Genomic DNA, 19812 nt, shown 5'->3' on the forward strand with positions numbered 1-19812 from the left:
AGCAGTCTGCATGTTGCTATGGTACCCAGTTACTTCCCTTCACTTTGCTAATTCTTGGACTTTGATTTTGCTTTAGGTTCTTCTGTGACTGTGGTGCTGGAACACTGTCTAATCCTTGTACGTTAGCTGGTGAGCCTACACACGATACAGATACACTATATGACTCTGCTCCACCTATAGAATCTAATACGTTGCAGCACAACTGAATTCCTTCCCTAAAGAAAAAAGTCCTGCCATTCTAACATAACTTAAAACATCTTTTGGAAGATAAAATACTTGCCCATGCTACAGAAAGAGACTGTACTGAAAAAATGGACACACAAGGTCAGTTGACACTAGGAAGCTCAAGCTACCAAAAAGGAAGTGGCAATAGATTGACTCAGGATGTCAGAGCTCGGTATTTTAGCATTACTGCGTAAAGACTTTTGAAGGGACAGAAGTGAAGAAATAAGCTGCAACTTTGTACAGATACCAACTTCTGAAAAAGCTGGTGTTTTTACAACGAGCATTGAATGCAGTCTGATTTGCAGTAGTCATCTTCCACAGACAAGCAGCTTTGTTGCTGCCTTTATGGACATGGGTACCAATTGCTTTTTGTAATATGGTAAAAATGTGAGCTAGCACTTCTGCATTGATTTTTTTGTTTAACATGTATTCAGATTGAGAATATGATTTTAATGCTTTAATCTCATGTAGTTCGTTTTTAATTTCAAGCAAATCTTATTGTACTTGAATGTGCCCTGTTTTGTTAGCACACCTAGACTTGCTGTAACTGTACTCATGTCCCAGTATGTACCTTCTTTCTATGAAAGAGAAAACACTAACCTTAAGTTATATCCAGCAATGTTTCTGGTATCCTTTAAGAAAAGTTAAGACTATTATCTCCTTCCCTTTCCTGTGCAGCATTCAAAAATCACCCCTAGAAAAAGTGAGTGTTTTAATGAGACTTCCTAGGAAGGGATGCACTGTAAAACAAAAGTATTCTTGTATCTCAGTTTTGTGAAAGGTAAAAACTACTATGTTTTAAAGTACACTTTAGAAAGTCTCTTCAAAACAGTCCTGTATTTGAACTCTGTTCATAGTTTTTATTTGAACAGTTAAGACAAAACAGCTGGAAATTACAGCAATTTCCTGCATTAAGCTGAGACCAGTATATATACAGCTCTATACAGTTTCATAGCGCCCCCCCCCCATTTATGTGTATTGGTGACAGTGGGTATAAACAGCCTGAAAGTGTATGCATGTACCATAACATCTAGACTTAATATATTGTGGAGTATTCAATAACCATTATGTAGAAGGTAGATAAGAATTAAAAGGGTTTAATTTCCTAGAAAGAAAATGGAAAAATGGTCATTTTTTAAAAATAAAGTTTATTAGATCATAATGTTGTCTGAATTTACCACCTTTTTCAAAAGTCAACTCAGCTTCCAATGTGGTCTACAATCCGTTAATCAAGGCCAGCAACCTATGGATAGCTTCACCGTTTATAGTCGGCTTTTCAGTAGCCAGACAAACTTCCCTTTAAAAAAAAAAAAAGGAAAAAAAAATATTTCATTTTGTCTCTGTACCAAGTCTTTACAATCAGCTATAGGAAGATTATGATATAATTACCGAAACAGTTGTAATGACTGATTCATCCTCTCAAATTCTCTTGCTTTTTTGTGTCCCTTCTGAATAACCTCCTCCGGAAGATTCGCAAGCCGTGCTGCATTAAAGCCGTAGCTCTTAGGACAAGCTCCCTTGATGAATTTATAGAGGAAAGTAATAGTCTCCTGGCTGGGGTCCTCACATTCATTTTCTACCATGCATGCCTTCAAGAAAGAAGAGTTCATTTTATCACAGTTCTACTGTTTACTTTATGCCAATAGAAAAAAATGTCTGGTTGATTCCACATACCATATGTCCTAGGCGTACACACACACTTTTAGAGTAATCTTCTACTAATGAATGATAGTGTGTAGAAAACAGTGTTCGACACTTTATGGTTTCAGCAAGTTCTTTAACAACAGCATTGGCTATCGCTGTCCCATCAAAAGTTGCGGTGCCTCTTCCTGTGGAAGTGGAATTACTGTACATTACCTTGTGACAATAATAAACACCTACAATTCAGGTACAGAGAGAATGCAGAATGGGAAGAGGGAACAGCTATCTTCCAGTCACTCAGAGGCATCATGCTGCAACAGGGCCCCAGTGCATGGGGAAAGAGCTATCTCTGTTTCAAGGCCAACCTTGTCTACTTCGTGAGACCCTGTCAGAAGTGAGCAATAAGCAGGGAGCAGGAGCGGTGGCCTGGATACGACATACAATGCATGAGCTGTCTGCTGACCCCCATATGCCTCCACACCAGAAATGTGTAAATACTCAGCAGTTAAAAAGCAATGAATCCAGCCAGGCACTGCCTGAGGCAGAGAAAGGTGGATCTCGGAGTTCATAGCAGCCCACTCTACATTAAAGTGAGCTCTAGAGCTCACAACCAAAAGGGAGGAAAAAAAAAAAAAAAAAGGAAAAGGCAGGACATCCAAGTGTCTCCTCCGCGCCCCCCCCCCCCCCCCCGGCACTGCATGTGCATGGTACAGAGATGCATGCATGCTCTTGACTGGAGACTGCATCTCAGCAGTATAGCTCTTGCCTACCAGACAAGACAGGAAATCCCAGGGCAGCCAGAGAGGGGGAAACAGTCTTAGTAGCTATTGGGGACATGGGTTTTCCACCCTAATGGCATTCAAACAAAATCTGTCTTACCTAATTCATCCACAAGTACCAAAGAATGTGCTGTTGCATGCCTAAGTATGCTAGCAGTTTCGCTCAACTCAACAAAAAATGTACTTTCCCCTAAAAAAAAAGAAACAACTGAGTTAAGAGCAGGTTATATCTTGTTTGAATATGACGAGCAAGAATTGTACCTTGTGATTTTTTAAATAACATCCAGTTTAAAACAAAAGGCAGGTTATCCTTGCCAACGGAATTGTAATTGTGCGGAGGGAAAGCCACTCACCTGCCATGATTCTGTCTGAGGCACCAAGCCTAGTGAACACTCTGTCAACTGGTGTGAGCCTGCACTTCTCAGCAGGTACGTAACAACCCAGCTGGGCCATTACAGCCAACAGACCAGCCTGGGAAGATGGGAGGAAAGGAATTGGTATTTAAAAACCTATCTGTACACAATACCCATTTGATTCAAGAACCTTTAAGTAGGAATCTGGTATTCCATACCTAGCTAACAAAGACGTCTGGGCTCTAACGACTACGAACACCTGGATCCAGCAAGTTTATCTCAGACAATAACCTCCTATGCTTGTTTTAAAGTTGAAAGATAACGTACAATACAGCCAATTTTGTTAGCAAATTATTACAAAGATATGACTAGTTTCCTCTAAAGTGACCACATCAGGGAGCCCAAACAAGTCTAAATATGTTCACGTTTATAATTTAAAAAAAAAATGTCCTGGGCTCCCCTAGGATCAAGATGAGTCAGTACCATTATTTTCATTATATCACCTCTGTAATTTTATTCACCGTGAATGTACTTTTCAAGTTCATGAGAATCCCAGGGTCCCGCACATGATAATCATGTGTTTTCTACCATTGAGCAGTTTTCTTTAACATTAGCTAAGAGCCAAGGCTGACGAAACAGCTTTATACGAGGAGGTTCCCTTTATGTGACTTTGCTCTCTGGAAAATGGATTAGATTATATAGTAGACTGGATTATATATAGCATTTGCCCTTCATCTTACAATTGCTTTCTACTTAATAGAACATGAAGAACAAATTACCTGTCTTATGAGTGTAGATTTGCCCCCCATATTTGGTCCAGTCACAAGCACACAATAGGCTTTGCCACGTTCTTCTGCTTCTTCCTCGCAGCCTATTAGAATGTCGTTAGGAATAAAATCGTCTCCAAAAAACGTCTTTGTAATGCAGGGATGTCGTGACCCTTTAAACTCTAAGAAGGGATGTGTGTCTTCTCCGGGTAACAGAACTTCTGGGCGACACATAGGACCATCTCCTCCTTGACTGTAGTTAGCCAGGCACAGTAAGACATCTGTCAGGAGGATACGAGTAAGACTTCATCATTTTGTTAATTTCTTGCTGGGTAAACTTATACCCACTAGATAGTACCTGTGCTGCTTCTATTATGTCTTTTTAAAAATTGACCAGCAAGATGATTCAGCAGATCAAAGCCCAGTGACCACCCAAGTTCAATCCCCCGGTGCGTGCCCAAACTCCCAACACACAAATAAGTAAAGTATTGTACTTCTCAGTAAAAGCAACATTTTCTGTTTTGGCCACGGCAGGCATCTGTGTGAGCTCCAGGCCAGCTTAGGCCAGAATAAAAGTTTTCCATTTCTTCACTGTAATCTTTCAAAGCAGTTCTCACAGGGTGGGAGGTGGAAATGAGGGAGGAGGACACAGGGTGTGCTGGACTTTACAGCTAGTGCTGGGGGGCGGACATTAAAAGGAGCTAGGGAGCCCGTGCTGAGGGAGGATTCTACCTCTGCAGTGCATCTGCTCACTGCTTAGATGAGAGATGCTGTTACAGAGCTCCGTGTGATAGTGCAGCCTGTGCTTACAGCACTGCATTTACACCCAACACTGCTCAATCCCCCACACCAACAAAGCTGATGCCCAGAGAGCTCCAGATGATAACCAAAGGGCTCACAAAAAGCCTGGATTCAGCTCTAGTCTTATTTCCATGCAAATTTGACTAAATACAAAAGGAAGAACCACAAAGAATAAAGCCAAATTTACTCTTCCTTCCCTCTGCTTTTTTAAAACAAAGAAAAACCTTTCAATTATAAAAGCATTTGGGGCTCAAGATTTTGGCTTGGTGGCCAAAATGTTTAAACAGCCTTGCATGCACAAAGGTCTAGATCTGATGCCCAGCATGACAAAATAAAATTGTAAAAGCTGGGAAATAGTGGCCCAGACCTCTAATCCTAGCACTTGGGGATCTGAGGCAGGAGGATTGCCAGGAGTTCAACATCAGCTTGGGCTACAGATCCTTAAACAAATCAGGAAATTACCTAGTCCCAGTAAATGTTTTTAAAAAGAAACTTGAAAATAAATCTTCCCTCAATGATAAAATTCGAAACTATTCCAAGACTAGGAAAAATTGTCATAAGGCTATTAATAGTGAAATCTAAGTTGTAGTTATTTAACCATCCATGCACACACCCATATAGTTAGGTTTAGAGATGGATAGCTGGGACACAGAGGGTTAACTAAAGCCTTACCCAACACTGCAATGCACTCTACAGCAGCCTGCCAGTCCTTGTAGTTTTTATCGAAGTTATAGAACAGGCGCCGCATGCAGTCCTTTAAAGATGTGTCCCTGCGCTCTTCAGCATTTATAAGATTAGCTAATTTCTTCTCAATTGTTTTGGTCCAGTATCGTTTACAGCCTTTTTTAGTAGATTTCAACTCATATTCTTCAGGTAGATTACGGGTAGCAAAATTCTCTGGAATCTCTAACTGGTAACGGTTCCTACCGATTCCCCAGTAGACTATGCTCTTACAGCCGATCCGACTACGCTGTTTGTCTAAGTACTCCAGGAGGCTCTGTTCATTCTCTCTTATATCAGCAAGTGCTTGGTCATAATCGGAGTCAAACCCTGCTTTTGGAGTAATGAGCCCTGTCTTTCGAGCTTTCTCATGGTCAAAGGCTGTGTCCCATCGGTTCAGTTCTGCAGTCAGATCAGGAAAGCGGCCTTTAGGACTTTTTGTCTGTAGAGTAACAACCTGCTTGAGGGTTTTAGACGTAAAACCACCCGCAACCTCCTCCAGAAGCCCCGAGACTTTACACATTACTTTGAATCCTTCTAGAGCAGAGAGAAAATCAATGATCTTCTTTTTGCTGTATGTCGTTTCCTCGTACATTATAGCCCTGCTGTCTGGATGGTTCTGGCTCTTTAGGGGAGACCCAACATTGTGAATCTTACTCAGCAGCCGCTCAAGATCTGGCAGCTTCTTTAAGAGGTCTGCAACTTCAGTGACCTTGTCAGGCACGGCCATCAGATCTTCCACAGCATCTAAACGGTCACTGATGGCAGAAGGGCTGCAGAGGGGGGCACAAAGCCACTGTTTTAAGAGCCGCTTGCCAAAGGGGGTATGGCAAGTATCCAGTCTCTCTAGCAGGGTCCCTTCAGTAGAGCCATTTGTCCCATTCAGGAAAATCTCCAGGTTGTTTAACGTCACTGCGTCTAGCACCATTCGCTGACTGGCTTTAGTAAAGACAGCACCAGGTTTTACTGTGCTGACTGTGTCAGAATCCAAAGGGAAATACTCTTCAAAATTAGCCATTGACAGAAGCTCCTGATCAATCAGGCATTTTTTGAGGTAGAAAACAATACCGCCTAGAGCAGAGAGCGCCAATTCACTCTCCTCGCCTGGGGTCAACCCTACAGAATCTGACTCCGAGGTCATTCCTTTAAGGACCAGAGGCAGCACTGTACTACTGCCTCCATCTCCAGTGAAGTACCCTCCTTCAAGGAGTGTTCGCAAAGTCTTAGTGGCATCCCAAAATTGGGAACCTGGTATGAGACCTTCCTGAAGACAAGATGACAGTGAACTCTTTAGGACAGTTTTGGTCTCTGTTGAGAGATTTCCTTTCTCAAACAAAATTTGTACTGGAGGATGGTGTGCCACTAGAGTCCTAAATCTGGAACAGTGGCGGTCATCCGAAAACTGGCCTATGAAAAACTTGCCCAGTGACGTGTCCACAAAGCAAACACCATACACACGAGTGTGACCAGAAGTCTCTTCCTCCTTCTCCTTGAGGCTAAGAAGATACCTACTGTAGTTCTCAGAGGGATCGCCATCCAGCACACTGTAGGTCTGCGTGCCCTTAGTAATGATCCTGCAAATCTCCCGTCTCACCACTCTATCAAACTTGGACACGTGAGCCATCTTCCGGCATCGTGCCTCCATCATTTCTGGAGTCTCGGTCTGTTCCACCCGTGCTACCTTATAGCCCTTCTGCACCAAGGAATCCGAGAATCGGCCAAATGCAATCTCTGGAAAACCAGAATGGGCCCAGTTGCCCTTCATGAATATCAGCCCCAGCTCACTGACTCCAATAACAGCATCCATGTGATACAATTCATAAAACTTCCCCACCTTATAAAAGATGACAAGATCAAAGTTCTGAGACTTGAACTGCCACCACTTCCTCATCCCTGGAGTACAAGAATTGAGGAAGTCTTCAGGCACATACAGTGTGGTGGGATTAAATTCAGGGTGATCGGGGCGTCTCCTGTGCTCATCTCTTCTTTTTTCTGGCTTAAGCCATTCTAAAGTTTCGTGATACCAAATAGTGGGTCCACTACTGTCGTTACCTCCTCCACTGACGTGGGTCTGGGATTCAGAATTTTGAGGGGCAGAAAAAGCACTCAAGGTACTCTTGGTTTCTGACAGAATGCGAGTTGCTCGTTTGGCTGAGCCTGTTTCCTTCTTCAGACTTTTCCTTCTAAGTCCACCCTGAGCAACCATGGCTCTCTTCCGCTTTGGAGCGCCTTTGCCGAAGGTGCCCAGGTCCTCACTATCGCTGTCCCCAACTCCACTGCTTGCGTCATCACTGCTTCCTTCCTGCCTAGTGTCTGGCTTGAATTCTACATCAGAGCCACCAACGTCACTCTCCGAGTCTGAGATGACCCGTCGCTTCTTGACTTGCCGGCTGCTTCGCCTAGGCCCCTGAACACTGGGCTGTGCTTCTTCTTCTTCACTCCCGTTGTAATTATCCTCTTCACTCTTATCAGATAAATAAGCCTCACGCACCTGCCAGACAAAGAAAGGGGTTTGTAAATATAAAACGGGCCCTTAGTTCAATCTCTGGTGCCACCAATCAATCAATCAAATTTGGTAACTACATCTATGGAACCCAGATGTTGTGACTCATGCCTATAACCCCAGCACTTGAAAACCTGAGGCAAAGACCACTGTAGTATTTAGGCCAGCATGGTGCAGAGACGAAGCTCAGTTGATCCTAGGTTTGATCCTCAGCAGTTCGTAAACCAGGCATGTTGCCGGGCAGCCCTCGGGAGGCAGAGGCAGGCGGATTTCTGAGTTCGAGGACAGCCTGGTCTACAAAGTGAGTTCCAGGACAGCCAGGGCTATACAGAAAAACCCCCAGGTATGTTGCCGTGCACCTCTAACTCCAGCACTCACTCGGGAAGCAGGAGAATTGCTAGTTATTTCCCACTGTTGAATTCAAAGCCAGCTTTTTCCTAAGGGATGGGTGGGCCAAGTGGAAGAACATTTGCCTAACACATTTGAGACCATAAATTCAATCCCTGGACTGGGAGACCATTTGAAAAGCAGAAAGCAAGAAGATTCTGAGCTTGAGGCCAGCTTCAAGTACAAAACAGAGAGAGAGAGAGACACAGAGACAGACAGACAGACTGTTGAAATTCTAAATAAGCTAAATCCAGGGAGGGCAGATGTCTGCATGTACAAATGAAATGGTGCATTCACATACAATTACTATATTTTTTATTATTTCTCACTTCATCACATACACATCATACCCCCTTCCCCCCTAAGAGAATGGAGTGACTGACCTCTGTCTCCTCCTCCTCCTCCTCCGGCTCTGAAGGCTCATCACACACTGCCAGCTGCAGCCTCTCAGCCGTGTCTTTACTTAAGGCCTCGTCTGCACGTTGCATTGCTCTGAGTATCTCAGACTTTGAACTGTAGAAATGACCTCCCTTTTGGGCTTCCTTTGCCTTTGAACCTAGAAATATACTTATAAATAAGAACCAGGTGGCTGAAGAGTTGGCCAATTTATAACACAAACAGGAAGTTACAATCAGTTATACTTTTTAATGCCCCATTTTTCATATGCATAGATCAAAAGCTGATGGGGGAAAGGTAGCAATGGCATTGGAATCCCCAGTTTTACTTGTTTGAATCAACTGTGTAGTCATCCAAGGCTGCTTACTTGAGTCTTTCTTCTAATGTCAGAACCCTGGGTCAAGGTATGAAAAACCTCAGAGCAGACACAAGTGTAGTTTGTTTAGGAACTCTTTCTAAAATTGTCCCAACTGAATAACCAGGCTAGGGCTGTCACTCAGTTTTTTCCTCCTAATAACACCAAAATGCAACATTTCAAAGACCCCTGCTTTAAAATAAAACTCGTTTTCATTTAAGAATTATCTTGTGTGGATGTAATGTAGTAACTGGGGCTGGCCCCACCACTTGCTTTTCACCATTACTGTAAGCAAGAACACTTCTTTCTAGTCAACAAAAGCAGAGCATCACAAACTTAATGTTAGTTTCTTGGGGCTGGAGAGATGGCTCAGCAGTTAAAAGCATTAACTGCTTTTCCAGAGGTCCTGAGTTCAATTCTCAGCAACTTCATGGTGGCTCACAACCATCCGTAATGAGTTGGGTTTTTTTAAAAAGATTTTTATTATTATTATCATCATCATCATCTAAGTACACTGTAGCTGCCTTCAGACGCACCAGAAGAGGCCATCAGATCTCACTACAGATGGCTGTGAGCCACCATGTGGTTTCTGGGATTTGAACTCAGGACTTTCGGAAAAGCAGTCAGTGCTCTAAACCACTGAGCCATCTCTCCAGCCCCCATAATGAGTTGTGATGCCCTCTGCTGGAAAGCAGGTGTACATGCAGATAGTGCACTCATACATTAAATAAATAATTAAACTAACAGGACTACCTAAATTTCAGTGAAACTAACTACTTTTATGGACTAAGACAAACTGAAGGTACAAATTCTCATCTCTCTGAAGCACTATCAATTGGCAGACAGCTCTGAACCTTTCCCAAAGTCCCTACCCTAGCTTTATTGCACAGCACAGCACACCACACTCACACTCCCCAGAAACACTTGGCCCCGTAACTACAAGACAGAATTTGAACAAAAGCAGCCTTTGCCTCCATCCATTTTTCTCAGCTAATGCATTAAAACATGCATTGTTTCAACTTTCACCAGAGCTACATGAACACGCTGACTCAAAAACAAGACAGCAAAACCTGTTGTCTTGTAAATATAAAACGGGCCCTGCCCTTAGTTCAATCTGTAGTGCTACCAGCTAAGTAAGCAAGTAAACCAAATAAATAAACAACAAAGCAAAATTTGGTAACTACATCCGTGGAACCCAGATGTTGTGACGCAGGCCGATTCCCCCAGCACTGAGAAGCTGAGGCATAAAGACCACTGTAGTATTAAGGCCAGCATGGGACAGAGATGAAGCCAGCCTAGGCCACAAAGTGAATTCAAGGTAGCCTATACAATTTAGTCTCAAAAAGTAAAAAGAGGGCCCACCCTTTAATCTCAGCACTGGATCCGTAAGCAGAGGCAAGTGACTCTTTTGTGAGTTTGAAACTAGCCTAGTCAACATAACAATATCCAAGACGGGCTGGCCAGGGCTAACCATGGGGAGTGTGTCCTGTCCTGTCCTCTCTCCCCAACTCCCCCACCCCCACACTCTGCACTGAAAGGGAAAAAACAAGGTCTTGCGCATGTGTACATCTAGGCAAGGGCTCTACCACCCAACTATTCCCTAAGCCCAACAAAGGGGAACTTTAAAGAACAGAGGATAGAATTTTAAAGACCAAGGCACAACATTTCACAATAATACATACACAATAATACAAACATTTTCCTGATCTATTATTTTGCCCAGGCAGTTTTAAAATGTTAAAATTAATCCCAAAGAACTCATTTATCGTCTGATGCCATACAAGGCCACTTTCTGTATGAGTAGCAGTGTCATCCACCAAGGGTAAACCGCCGCTAAGTGAAGAGTAGAAACAGCATCACGATGCTCTCCAGTGAATGTGCCCTTTGCAGGACAAGCACACTCACTAAGAGGTAGGTTCTTAAGGAGAGCTCTGGGAAACTGACCTGACCCTGGTACGTTCCATACCACGGAGTTCAACAGCCTGGGCTGTCTGGGAATAAAGGGCGTGGCCTTGCTTACACCTGCAATTGCAGTGTGCACACACTGCAGTAACAGGGGAGACAAGGGGTGCCCCCGGCTAACAGGAGGCTAAATATGCAGCACTGCCGGTGGCCGTGCAAATAAAGCTGGGCTTATAGAAAGCATTAAAGCACGAGTGTTCTGATGTGAAACACAACTCAAATATATTCATAGGTTACAATTCTGGAGGCTATGAGATATGTATCTGTTATAGAGAATGTCACTAATTCATGCTACTTATCCTGCTTACATTACCTACATATATACTTCAAAATAGAGCTATTAACTCTACACTTCTCATGTCTCACTGTCATAGCACAGTTACCTAACTCCCAATCAAGAGACCACTTTTTCTTAAAGGGCTTTAACTGCTGTAAGTCAAAGGACAAAAATAAAATTTCCACAAAGTAGCTAAAACCAGCTGTATCTTGCCTCTTTAGCATGTGAGAACTTTTACAACTGCTATTCCTGCAATTTGCTAAGGAAACACACACACACCCCACAATATCATGAATCACCCCCATCCCCATTTATCTCTTACCTGTATATGGCTTTAACATCCTTTTGCTAACCCAGCCCCTTGTTGGGCTGTCGTCAAAGAACTGTACGTGAACACGGACAGATTTCCCTTTCTTCCGGATGAACGTTCCATCAAAGGGATGATTATAAACTAGGCAAGGCCACCAGGGGTAACCTTCCATCTTAGCCCAAACCAAGTCGCCTGGTGAAAAGTCACAAGAACTGTTGCAAAAGAAAAATCAAAAGACAAAAACATATATATATAAGCCACTTAGTATTTGGCTACCTTACCTCAATGGTAATTACCCACAAATAAACAGTTTTAACAAAGTCATTAAGACTCCTTTGGAGGCCTCTGGCAAGTCAGGAGAAGGTTCAAGGAACTTTTCTAGTAATACAAGGAAGCTAAGCCAATGCTTATTTAACAAAGAAGCCAATAATAAACTGGTACTCAATGAACATCTGCTTCTTGGTCTGAAAATGATGACAAAATTCAGACTGTATCGTGTCAGTCGCAAAAGACTTACAGGATGAGTCATATGCTTAGTCAGGGTTTCTATTCCTGAACAAACAAACACCATGACCAAGAAGCAAGTTGGGGAGGAAAGGGTTTATTCGGCTTACACTTCCATACTGCTGTTCATCACCAAAGGAAGTCAGGACTGGAACTCAAGCAGGTCAGAAAGCAGGGGCTGATGCAGAGGCCATGGAGGGATGTTCTTTACTGGCTTGCCTCCCCTGGCTTGCTCAGCCTGTTCTGTTATAGAACCAAGACTACCAGCCCAGAGATGGCACCACCCACAAGGGACCTTCCCCCTTGATCACTAATTGAGAAAATGCCTTACAGCTGGATCTCATGGAGGCATTTCCTCAACTAAAGCTCCTTTCTCTGTGATAACTCCAGCTGTGTCAAGTTGACACAAAACCAGCCAGTACAGTCATACCTATACTGTAATTCAGCACATTATCAGAGTCCACAAGACCTGAAGTCATGATTATTAGCTTGCTAATTATATTATCTAATTTATTCAATTTAGCCTGGAATTGCTCCAGCTGAGCTACTAAGTATTCTCAACATCCAAAGGTGTCTCGCCTCACCAAACTAGTTTTGTTAGCAAGTGCCTAACACTTGAGGACGCATGCCTATGAAAATTTTTTTCAAAGGCTCATTCGTCCCAAAACTTGATTCAGTTCTTGTGGGTTGTCTCTGAGGAAAGGAAGAGCCAGAGAAAGGAAACAGAACTCAGAACCAACAAGAACCCTGTCCATAATACAAAGACCACTAACAACTACTGCCGCCCACGTGTATTAAATCGCAATGTTCTCTGGGCGCACTCAGAAGTTTTTCTCAGCACCTAGCAACAATATTTCCCCAGCGCTCAAATGGGGAAACGCTGTATAGACAACTGTGATATGAGCACCTCTAGAAGGGCCAGCTCCCAACCTCAGGCCCTATAGTGACAAGTACAACAGTTTATGACCATCCCCTCAGGCTCACTTCATGGTCACCATTAAGACGCTGCACCTGCACAATTCAGACAGTTGTTTCCTGACCTGGCCTGGTCCAGCAAGTTTTTCTTTACTGACACATTCCTGAGGACAAACCAGGGGATGGAAAAAGTAAAGATAATCGAGCCGGGGTCAGCAGGTCTTTCTGTGCTATGCCTAAGCCAAGCACGCTTATTGTACAGCATCTAACAGTCAGCCTGGAAGGGGAAAACTGGACAAAGTCAGCAGGAACCTAACCAGGCAAAGTTGTACAAAGGGAGTCCCAGGGTACTCTGGGACTGAGTACCGTAGCCCTTAGCCACTGGCCTCCGGGAGGAGGTCGGGTGTTTCCAGGATCCTGAAACTTCCCCAAAGCCCGGTCCCTAGGCTATTACTGGCCTTGCCAAACACCAGTTTTTAGATGAGAAGCCTAGTAAGTCCCTTCTCCATACATTAGGGCCTCAGGGAAAAACCTAGTCCTTAACACTGATAGGGTCAAGGGTCAACTACAGGGTCAACTAGAGACTGACCTTCAATCTTACCAGACCTTCCTCTCACCTAAGAGATTTATCCACTGGGAAGACAAGTTCTCTACATCCCCTTTTGTTTTGTTTTGTTTTGTTTGAGGGTTTTTGTTTTTTTCTTAGAGACAGTTTCTCTGTGTGGTCCTGGCTATCCTGGAACTCACAAGGATGGCATCAAACAAGAGATGCCTGCCTCAGCCTTCCAGTGCTAGGATTAAAGGCAAGTGCCACCAACAAAGTTTTCTAAATCTTTAAGAGGGAAGAGAACACAAACTTTCTAAGCATCCCTTTATTTATGCAGTTAAATGTCAATAGATTTCCCCACATGGAGGAATTTTCAGGGTTTAACCTCTGTCTGTATCAGCCAAAACAGACTTTTCTGCTGCATGGAAAATGGGGTCACGGCTGGCTGGTGTTGTCAAAGAGTGGTACAATAAAGCAGACATTTGATACATGCAAGTATCAGGCTCCTTTCTACTTCTTCCTCAGTGTGTGCTCGTGTGTGGGTACAGAAGTACTATGGCAGGCATGCGTGTGCATGTGCGGGTACAAAAGTGCTATGGCAGGCATGTGGAGACAGAGGCTTCACACTCAGGTTAGCAGGCTTGGCAGCAGTCACTCTACCTAATAAGCCATCTTGCCAGTCTCAGATTTTTCTCACAATGCTAAAAGCTTAGCTTTGTGTGTGTGCAGGTGTGCAAATTATATATACACAAGGATATGGGGACCAGAGGTCAACCTCAGGTGTCATTCCTCGGTTACTAGCCACCTTTTTTGTCTTGAGACATAATCTCTCACTGGCCTAGAACTTGCCAAATAGGGATCTGCCTCCCCAGTGCCACCGATATCTGCCACTATGTCCAGCTTATTTTCTAGGTGGCTTCCTTCTGTGCATTTAACTAAAATCCTCATCCTTGTAATCCATCCAATCTCCCCAGCTTCGATTCCAGCACTTAGAAGACACAGGCAGGGCTGGAGAGACAGCTCAGCAGTTAAGACTGCTCTTCCAGAGGTCTAGAGTTCAATTCCCAGTAACCACATGGTGGCTCAAAACCATCGGTAATGGACCTGGATGCCCTCTTCTGGTGGTGTGTCTGAATAGAGCAATGGTGTACTCGGATACATAAAATAGATTTAAAAAAAAAAAAAAAAAAGACAGGGATAGATTTCTGTGAGTTCACAGCCAGCCTGAGATACATATAGCCTAGGTTTAAGAAAGAAAGAAACCGGGCGTGGCTGAGCACGCCTTTAATCCCAAAACCCTGTCTAAAAAAAATACCAGTCAAGATATGGCCTAGGAGATATCGCAAAGGATGGCCTGAGTTTTATCCCCAGGACGGTTGGTGGAAGAACCAACTCTTAAGTTGTCCTCTGATTTCCACAACCTACTCTAGCATGCATACACACATATACACAGTAACAGGTAATTTTTAAAAATATAGAAATAATGGGGCTGGAGAGATGCTCAGCAGTTAAGAGCACTGGCATTCTTCCATAGGAACCAGGTTCAATTCCCTGCACCCACCTGGTAGCTCACAATCTGTACCTACAGAGGCTGAGGTCCTCCTCTGGCCTCTCTCAGGCAGCGTGTATGCACATGGGCACACATACATACACAGAGGCAAAATACACCTCTGTGTTTACCTGTGTCTGAATTGTGTACTTTATAACCAAAGGGAAGGCAAGAAAATAGTGACCCAAAATCATTTTCTCTGCCCCAGTAGCATACGCCAGCTCTTCCTGATGCCCAAGCTGAAACTCCAGAGTATTGGACTCCAGAAAGAACTCTTTACATTTTAAGTAAGTTGCGGCACACCCTTAATCCCAGCAGAGGCAGGTGGATGTCTGAGTTCAAGGTCAGCCTGGTCTACAGATGTGAGTTCCAGGACAGCCAGGGCTGTATGGAGAAACCCTGTCTCAAACAAAACAAAACAAAAATCCAGAAGCAGGGGTTGAAGGTTGTCCTCTATTACACAGCAAGTTTTGAGGCCAGCTTAAGATATAGGAGTCTATCTCAAAATATTAATTAGGGGGCTAGAGATGAGGCTCAAAAGATGAAGAGCACTGGCTATTCGACCAAAAGACCCAGGTTCAAATCTCAGCAAGCACACAGGAGCTCACGACCCTTTCTACCCTTCACAGGTACTAGGCACACCTGTGGTATGGACATACATGAAGGCACAACATGCATAAACACAAAATAACTTTACTTTTTGTTTTTTTGTTTTTGTTTTTGTGAGACAGGGTTTCTCTGTATAGCCCTGGCTGTCCTGGAACTCACTCTGTAGACCAGGCTGGCCTCGAACTCAGAAATCCACCTGCCTCGGCCTCCCAAGTGCTGGGATTAAAGACATGCGCCACCACTCCCAGCTAAAACTTTACTTTATTGATAGTCTCAAAATGTAGTACTGGCTAGCCTGGAACTCTCCAAATAAACTAGCCTTCGCCTTATTGAGATCAAGCTACCCAAAGGCAGAGGTTAAAGGGTTGAGTCACCCTATAATAAGTAAGTAAAATAGTTACCAACAACCATGTTATTTAAGCCAATTAAGAGCATAAGAGTCCTTTACTAATGCTTAAACCAAGAGAAGACTAAGGGGGCTGGAGAGATGGCTCAACCTTTAAGAGCACCAACTGCTCTTCCAGGTCCTGAGTTCAATCCTCAGCAACCACATGGTGGCTCACAACCACCTGTCATGGGATCTGATGCCCTCTTCTGGTGTGTCTGAAGTCTTAGACAGTGTACTCACATAAATAAATCTTAAAATAAAAAAAAGTAGACAAGGCCTCCAAAATGCCTTTTAGTACTGAAGCTCAGGGACACAGTATTTTTTTAGAAGGACGAAACCACAATTAAATCAGTGTTGAGGAAGGTGGGGCCAGGGCCGTTTTGGAGAAGCGTTATACCATTTGTCTTCTGCAAAGCTTAGCAGTGTTTTCCAGACACAACACTACAGGTAATTTTTTATTTACCCTTCTTGGCTATTTTATATTTTAGCTTGTGCAAATATTACTTTGGCTACTACATCTGGACAGTGGTGAGGGTAACGGTCCCAAAAGTGTTGCCAAGGCCACTCCGATACTGGTGAATGAGGATAAAGTATCTAGGTGGACACAAAAATGGAGTCAAGGCAAGATGAAGTGCCTTAGGCACTTCAAAAGCATTATTTCGGAGACTCTGTTACACTTAGTGGGACCAACTACTAGTTGTAAAACTAACTCTTTAACAAACATTTTAACTGACTCTGAAAAAAGAAGCTAGACATACAGGCACAGGCCTGTAATCCCAGCACTTTGGAGGAAAAAACAGAAAAATTAGGAGTTCAACTCATTTTCATTTATGTATGAAGTTTAAAGAATGGTACATGGCTGTATTCCAGCATTCCAGGGTGGTGGTGGGAACATGTCTCAGAAACACTGGGGACAGGGTTGTTAAATTCAAGGCCAACATGGTTTACAAAGCAAGACATGGCAAATTCAAACTAGTTATGGATACCATGTTAATAAATTCTACAGACAAAACTCTAATGTGTGTGTGTGTGAGAAAGAAAGAGAGAGAGAGAGAGTGTGTGTGAGAGAGAGAGAGAGTGTGAGTGAGTTGGAGGACGGGTTCTAATCTAACTGAAACTAAAAAGACCAGAGAGAGAGAGAGAGAGAGAGAGTGAGTGTGAGTGAGTTGGAGGACGGGTTCTAACTGAAACTAAAGAGACCAGACCAGAGCCTGTAATCCCAGGAAATAGGTCCAAAGACATTTATTTGGATTTAGTGGTATGGATGGAATCTACTTGCACTCTTGAACTGGCTTTGGGTCAGGTTTTTTTTTGTTTTTGTTTTTCGAGACAGGGTTTCTCTGTATAGCCCTGGCTGTCCTGGAACTCACTCTGTAGACCAGGCTGGCCTTGAACTGCCTGCCTGTCTGGGATTAAAGGCGTGCGTGTGCCAACCACGGCGCCCGGCTCTTTGGGTCAGTTTTTAATCAGGATACATTAAAATACATCAAGTACCTTAGAGTAAAGTAAGTGCACACCTTTATTTTGGATACCGCCAAACCAATTCACATCCAAGTAACTATGCATTTCTCACCAGAGGCTACCTTTATTTCCCCCACAAGCAGAGCCTACTGATAATTCTCTAGCAGGCCTGAACACACTAAGCACTCTCGGTTATAACCTCCAACCCTAGACTACTCCACTGGCCTTTTCCGGTATTTAAATACACAATTGCGGGCTAGACACAAAAGCTTGCAAAGTCCTATGCTCCAGGCCCAGTACCACAAAAACACGAACCACACTCCCCCCACCCCCGACCAAGACCACAATTAGTTACTTTTTGAAAATTCCAACGTTTCCTGTAGGACACCTGGAACACAGCCAATCAGAAATCGCTGTGAAGAACCATTAGCTAGCGATTTGATCTGATTACTTTTGAGTCTTAATTAACCGGCCCACCATTACATTATATGTTTAGACAAAAAAAAAAAACAAAAAACAAAAACAAAAAACGGGGGGGGGGGGGCTTTTTAAAAAAGTCTCAGCTGCGAGTGGTGGCGCATGCACGCCTTTAATCCCAGCACTCGGGAGGCAGAGGCGGGCGAATTTCTGAGTTCGAGGCCAGCCTGGTCTACAAAGTGAGTGCCAGGACAGCCAGGGCTACACAGAGAAACTCTGTCTCGAAAAACCAAAAAATAATTTAAAAATAAATAAATGTCTCTAGTCGCTCCTACAAACGACGGCCAAATTTACAAAGTTCCGAGTACAACTCCAGGCAAGCTTCCCCCAGTAAACCTTGCCCAGGGCTTGCCCAATACTCCGAAGACCCAATAACTGCGAAAAATCTTCAGCACTCTTCCCTCCTGTGAAACGGTGGGTTAAATAAAACCTCTGTCGTCCCAAGCCGGAGCGCCGCTTTCACTATCTACAAACTTCCACCTGCAACCCCCGAGTTTTCCTTCCGCCGTAGGCTCGCCACCCGGAGGAGCTCCCGGCGGGATCCGATCCGCCCCGCCCCCTCAGGCCGCGGACCGCAGCGGGACACCGTTCCCGCTCCGGCCACTTCGGGGGAGGGTGTCTCCGTCTCGGTCCCCGAGCCTCCCCACCCCCACGGTGGGAGCGCGCTCGCTTGCTCGGTTGCTTGCTCGCAGCGTCCCCCGAGAGTCCCTGGCACCAGCCCCGCTTCTCTCGGGCGGGCAGGCCGCCCCTCCTCCCGCCGCCTGGCACTGAGCAGCCTCCCCCTCCTTCCGGGAGCCCCGCACGCCGCCGCAGCCCCGACCGAGCCGGCTACCTGGGAGGCACGGCCTGCGCGGAGGAGGAGGCCCTCCGCAGCCCTCCGTTGAGATCCTTTGCCTCCGGCGACGGGGCGGATACCGCCGCGGACCGGGACCCCGGTTCAGCCTCGCTCCAGGCCGCATCCCCGCCGCGGGAAGCGGAGGCTCCAGAGGCAGCGGCACCTTGGCGTGAGGCCTCGGCCGCGGCCTTCTTGGTGTCGCCGAGTGCCGGGGACTTGGGGAAGAAGCTGTACAGGGTGCTTTGTCGGGACATGATGAAGGCTGACGGGCAGACCCGGCCACGGCTCCGAGCGCCTACAAGGATCGCAACCACCGCGCGGCCGCCGCTGGCGGGAAAGTCGGGAGGAGGCGCGTCCTACCCGAGCACCCGTAGCCCAGCGGCCAATCCGCAGGCGTCTCGACCTGCGCGGTGGGCGGGGCCCCGCCTCCGACGTGCCCTGGCGTCAGTGGGCGGGGCGGGGAGGACCCCCGCCCCCAAGCTCGGGTTGGCGGGCCTTGAGACTGAGCCTTTGCAAAGCATTGGAGCTCGCGGTGGCTACCCGGGCAAGTCTGCACGAAGAAGGCGGAAGTGGCTTGCGCGGTTGCTGGAACTGCGGGGTGCACCCTGCGAGAAGCCCGGTCGAGCTTGCTGCGGAAACACCTGGCCCTGCGGGCGGTCCTGCGGTTGGACTGAAAGGAGCTGAGAAATTGATTGTTGCTGTCTGCCACGTACGGTGCGCACCGTTCGCAGAGCAGTGTACAGAGCGGCACTTGTGAATGCCAAGTGCAAGAACAGCTATCCACAAAAGAAGCTATCCACAAAACTTTCCTTGGCCCGTCACTGCCTCAACTAGTTTACGCCTTACTATATGAGATGGGCAATTAAGGTCCAGTTTTTGTTTTTTTTTTAAAGATTTATTTATTTATTATATGTAAGTACACTGTAGCTGTCCTCAGATACTCCAGAAGAGGGAGTCAGATCTTGTTACGGATGGTTGTGAGCCACCATGTGGTTGCTAGGATTTGAACTCCGGACCTTTGGAAGAGCAGTCAGGTGCTCTTACCCACTGA

At 45.1% G+C, this 19812-nt stretch overlaps 2 protein-coding genes across 3 annotated transcripts in view; one reads left to right on the forward strand and one right to left on the reverse strand.

The window, feature by feature from the left end:
• The window catches only part of Fbxo11 (F-box protein 11), an 81354-nt gene extending 80022 nt beyond the window's left edge, over window positions 1-1332 (forward strand). For both annotated transcript variants that reach the window (XM_021150053.3, XM_021150055.2), the window contains exon 23: window positions 77-1332. In XM_021150053.3, the coding sequence (XP_021005712.1) occupies window positions 77-206 (130 nt within the window). In that variant the 3' untranslated portion in view covers window positions 207-1332. The remainder of the gene's footprint in view (window positions 1-76) is intronic.
• A 21-nt stretch (window positions 1333-1353) lies between these two features.
• Window positions 1354-19109, reverse strand: Msh6 (mutS homolog 6). The gene is made up of 10 exons (XM_021150052.2): window positions 18759-19109; window positions 11489-11688; window positions 8560-8732; window positions 5239-7777; window positions 3778-4046; window positions 2999-3116; window positions 2746-2835; window positions 1900-2054; window positions 1615-1814; window positions 1354-1522 (listed from the first exon to the last, which is right to left on the reverse strand). The coding sequence occupies exons 1-10, from the start codon at window positions 19013-19015 to the stop codon at window positions 1441-1443; spliced, it is 4083 nt and encodes a 1360-aa protein (XP_021005711.1). The 5' UTR covers window positions 19016-19109; the 3' UTR covers window positions 1354-1440.
• Window positions 19110-19812: the final 703 nt, after the last annotated feature.

The sequence above is a fragment of the Mus caroli genome, unplaced genomic scaffold, assembly GCF_978045245.1.
Source record: "Mus caroli unplaced genomic scaffold, Mus_caroli_1 scaffold_18, whole genome shotgun sequence".
NCBI classification, from domain to species: Eukaryota; Metazoa; Chordata; class Mammalia; order Rodentia; family Muridae; genus Mus; species Mus caroli.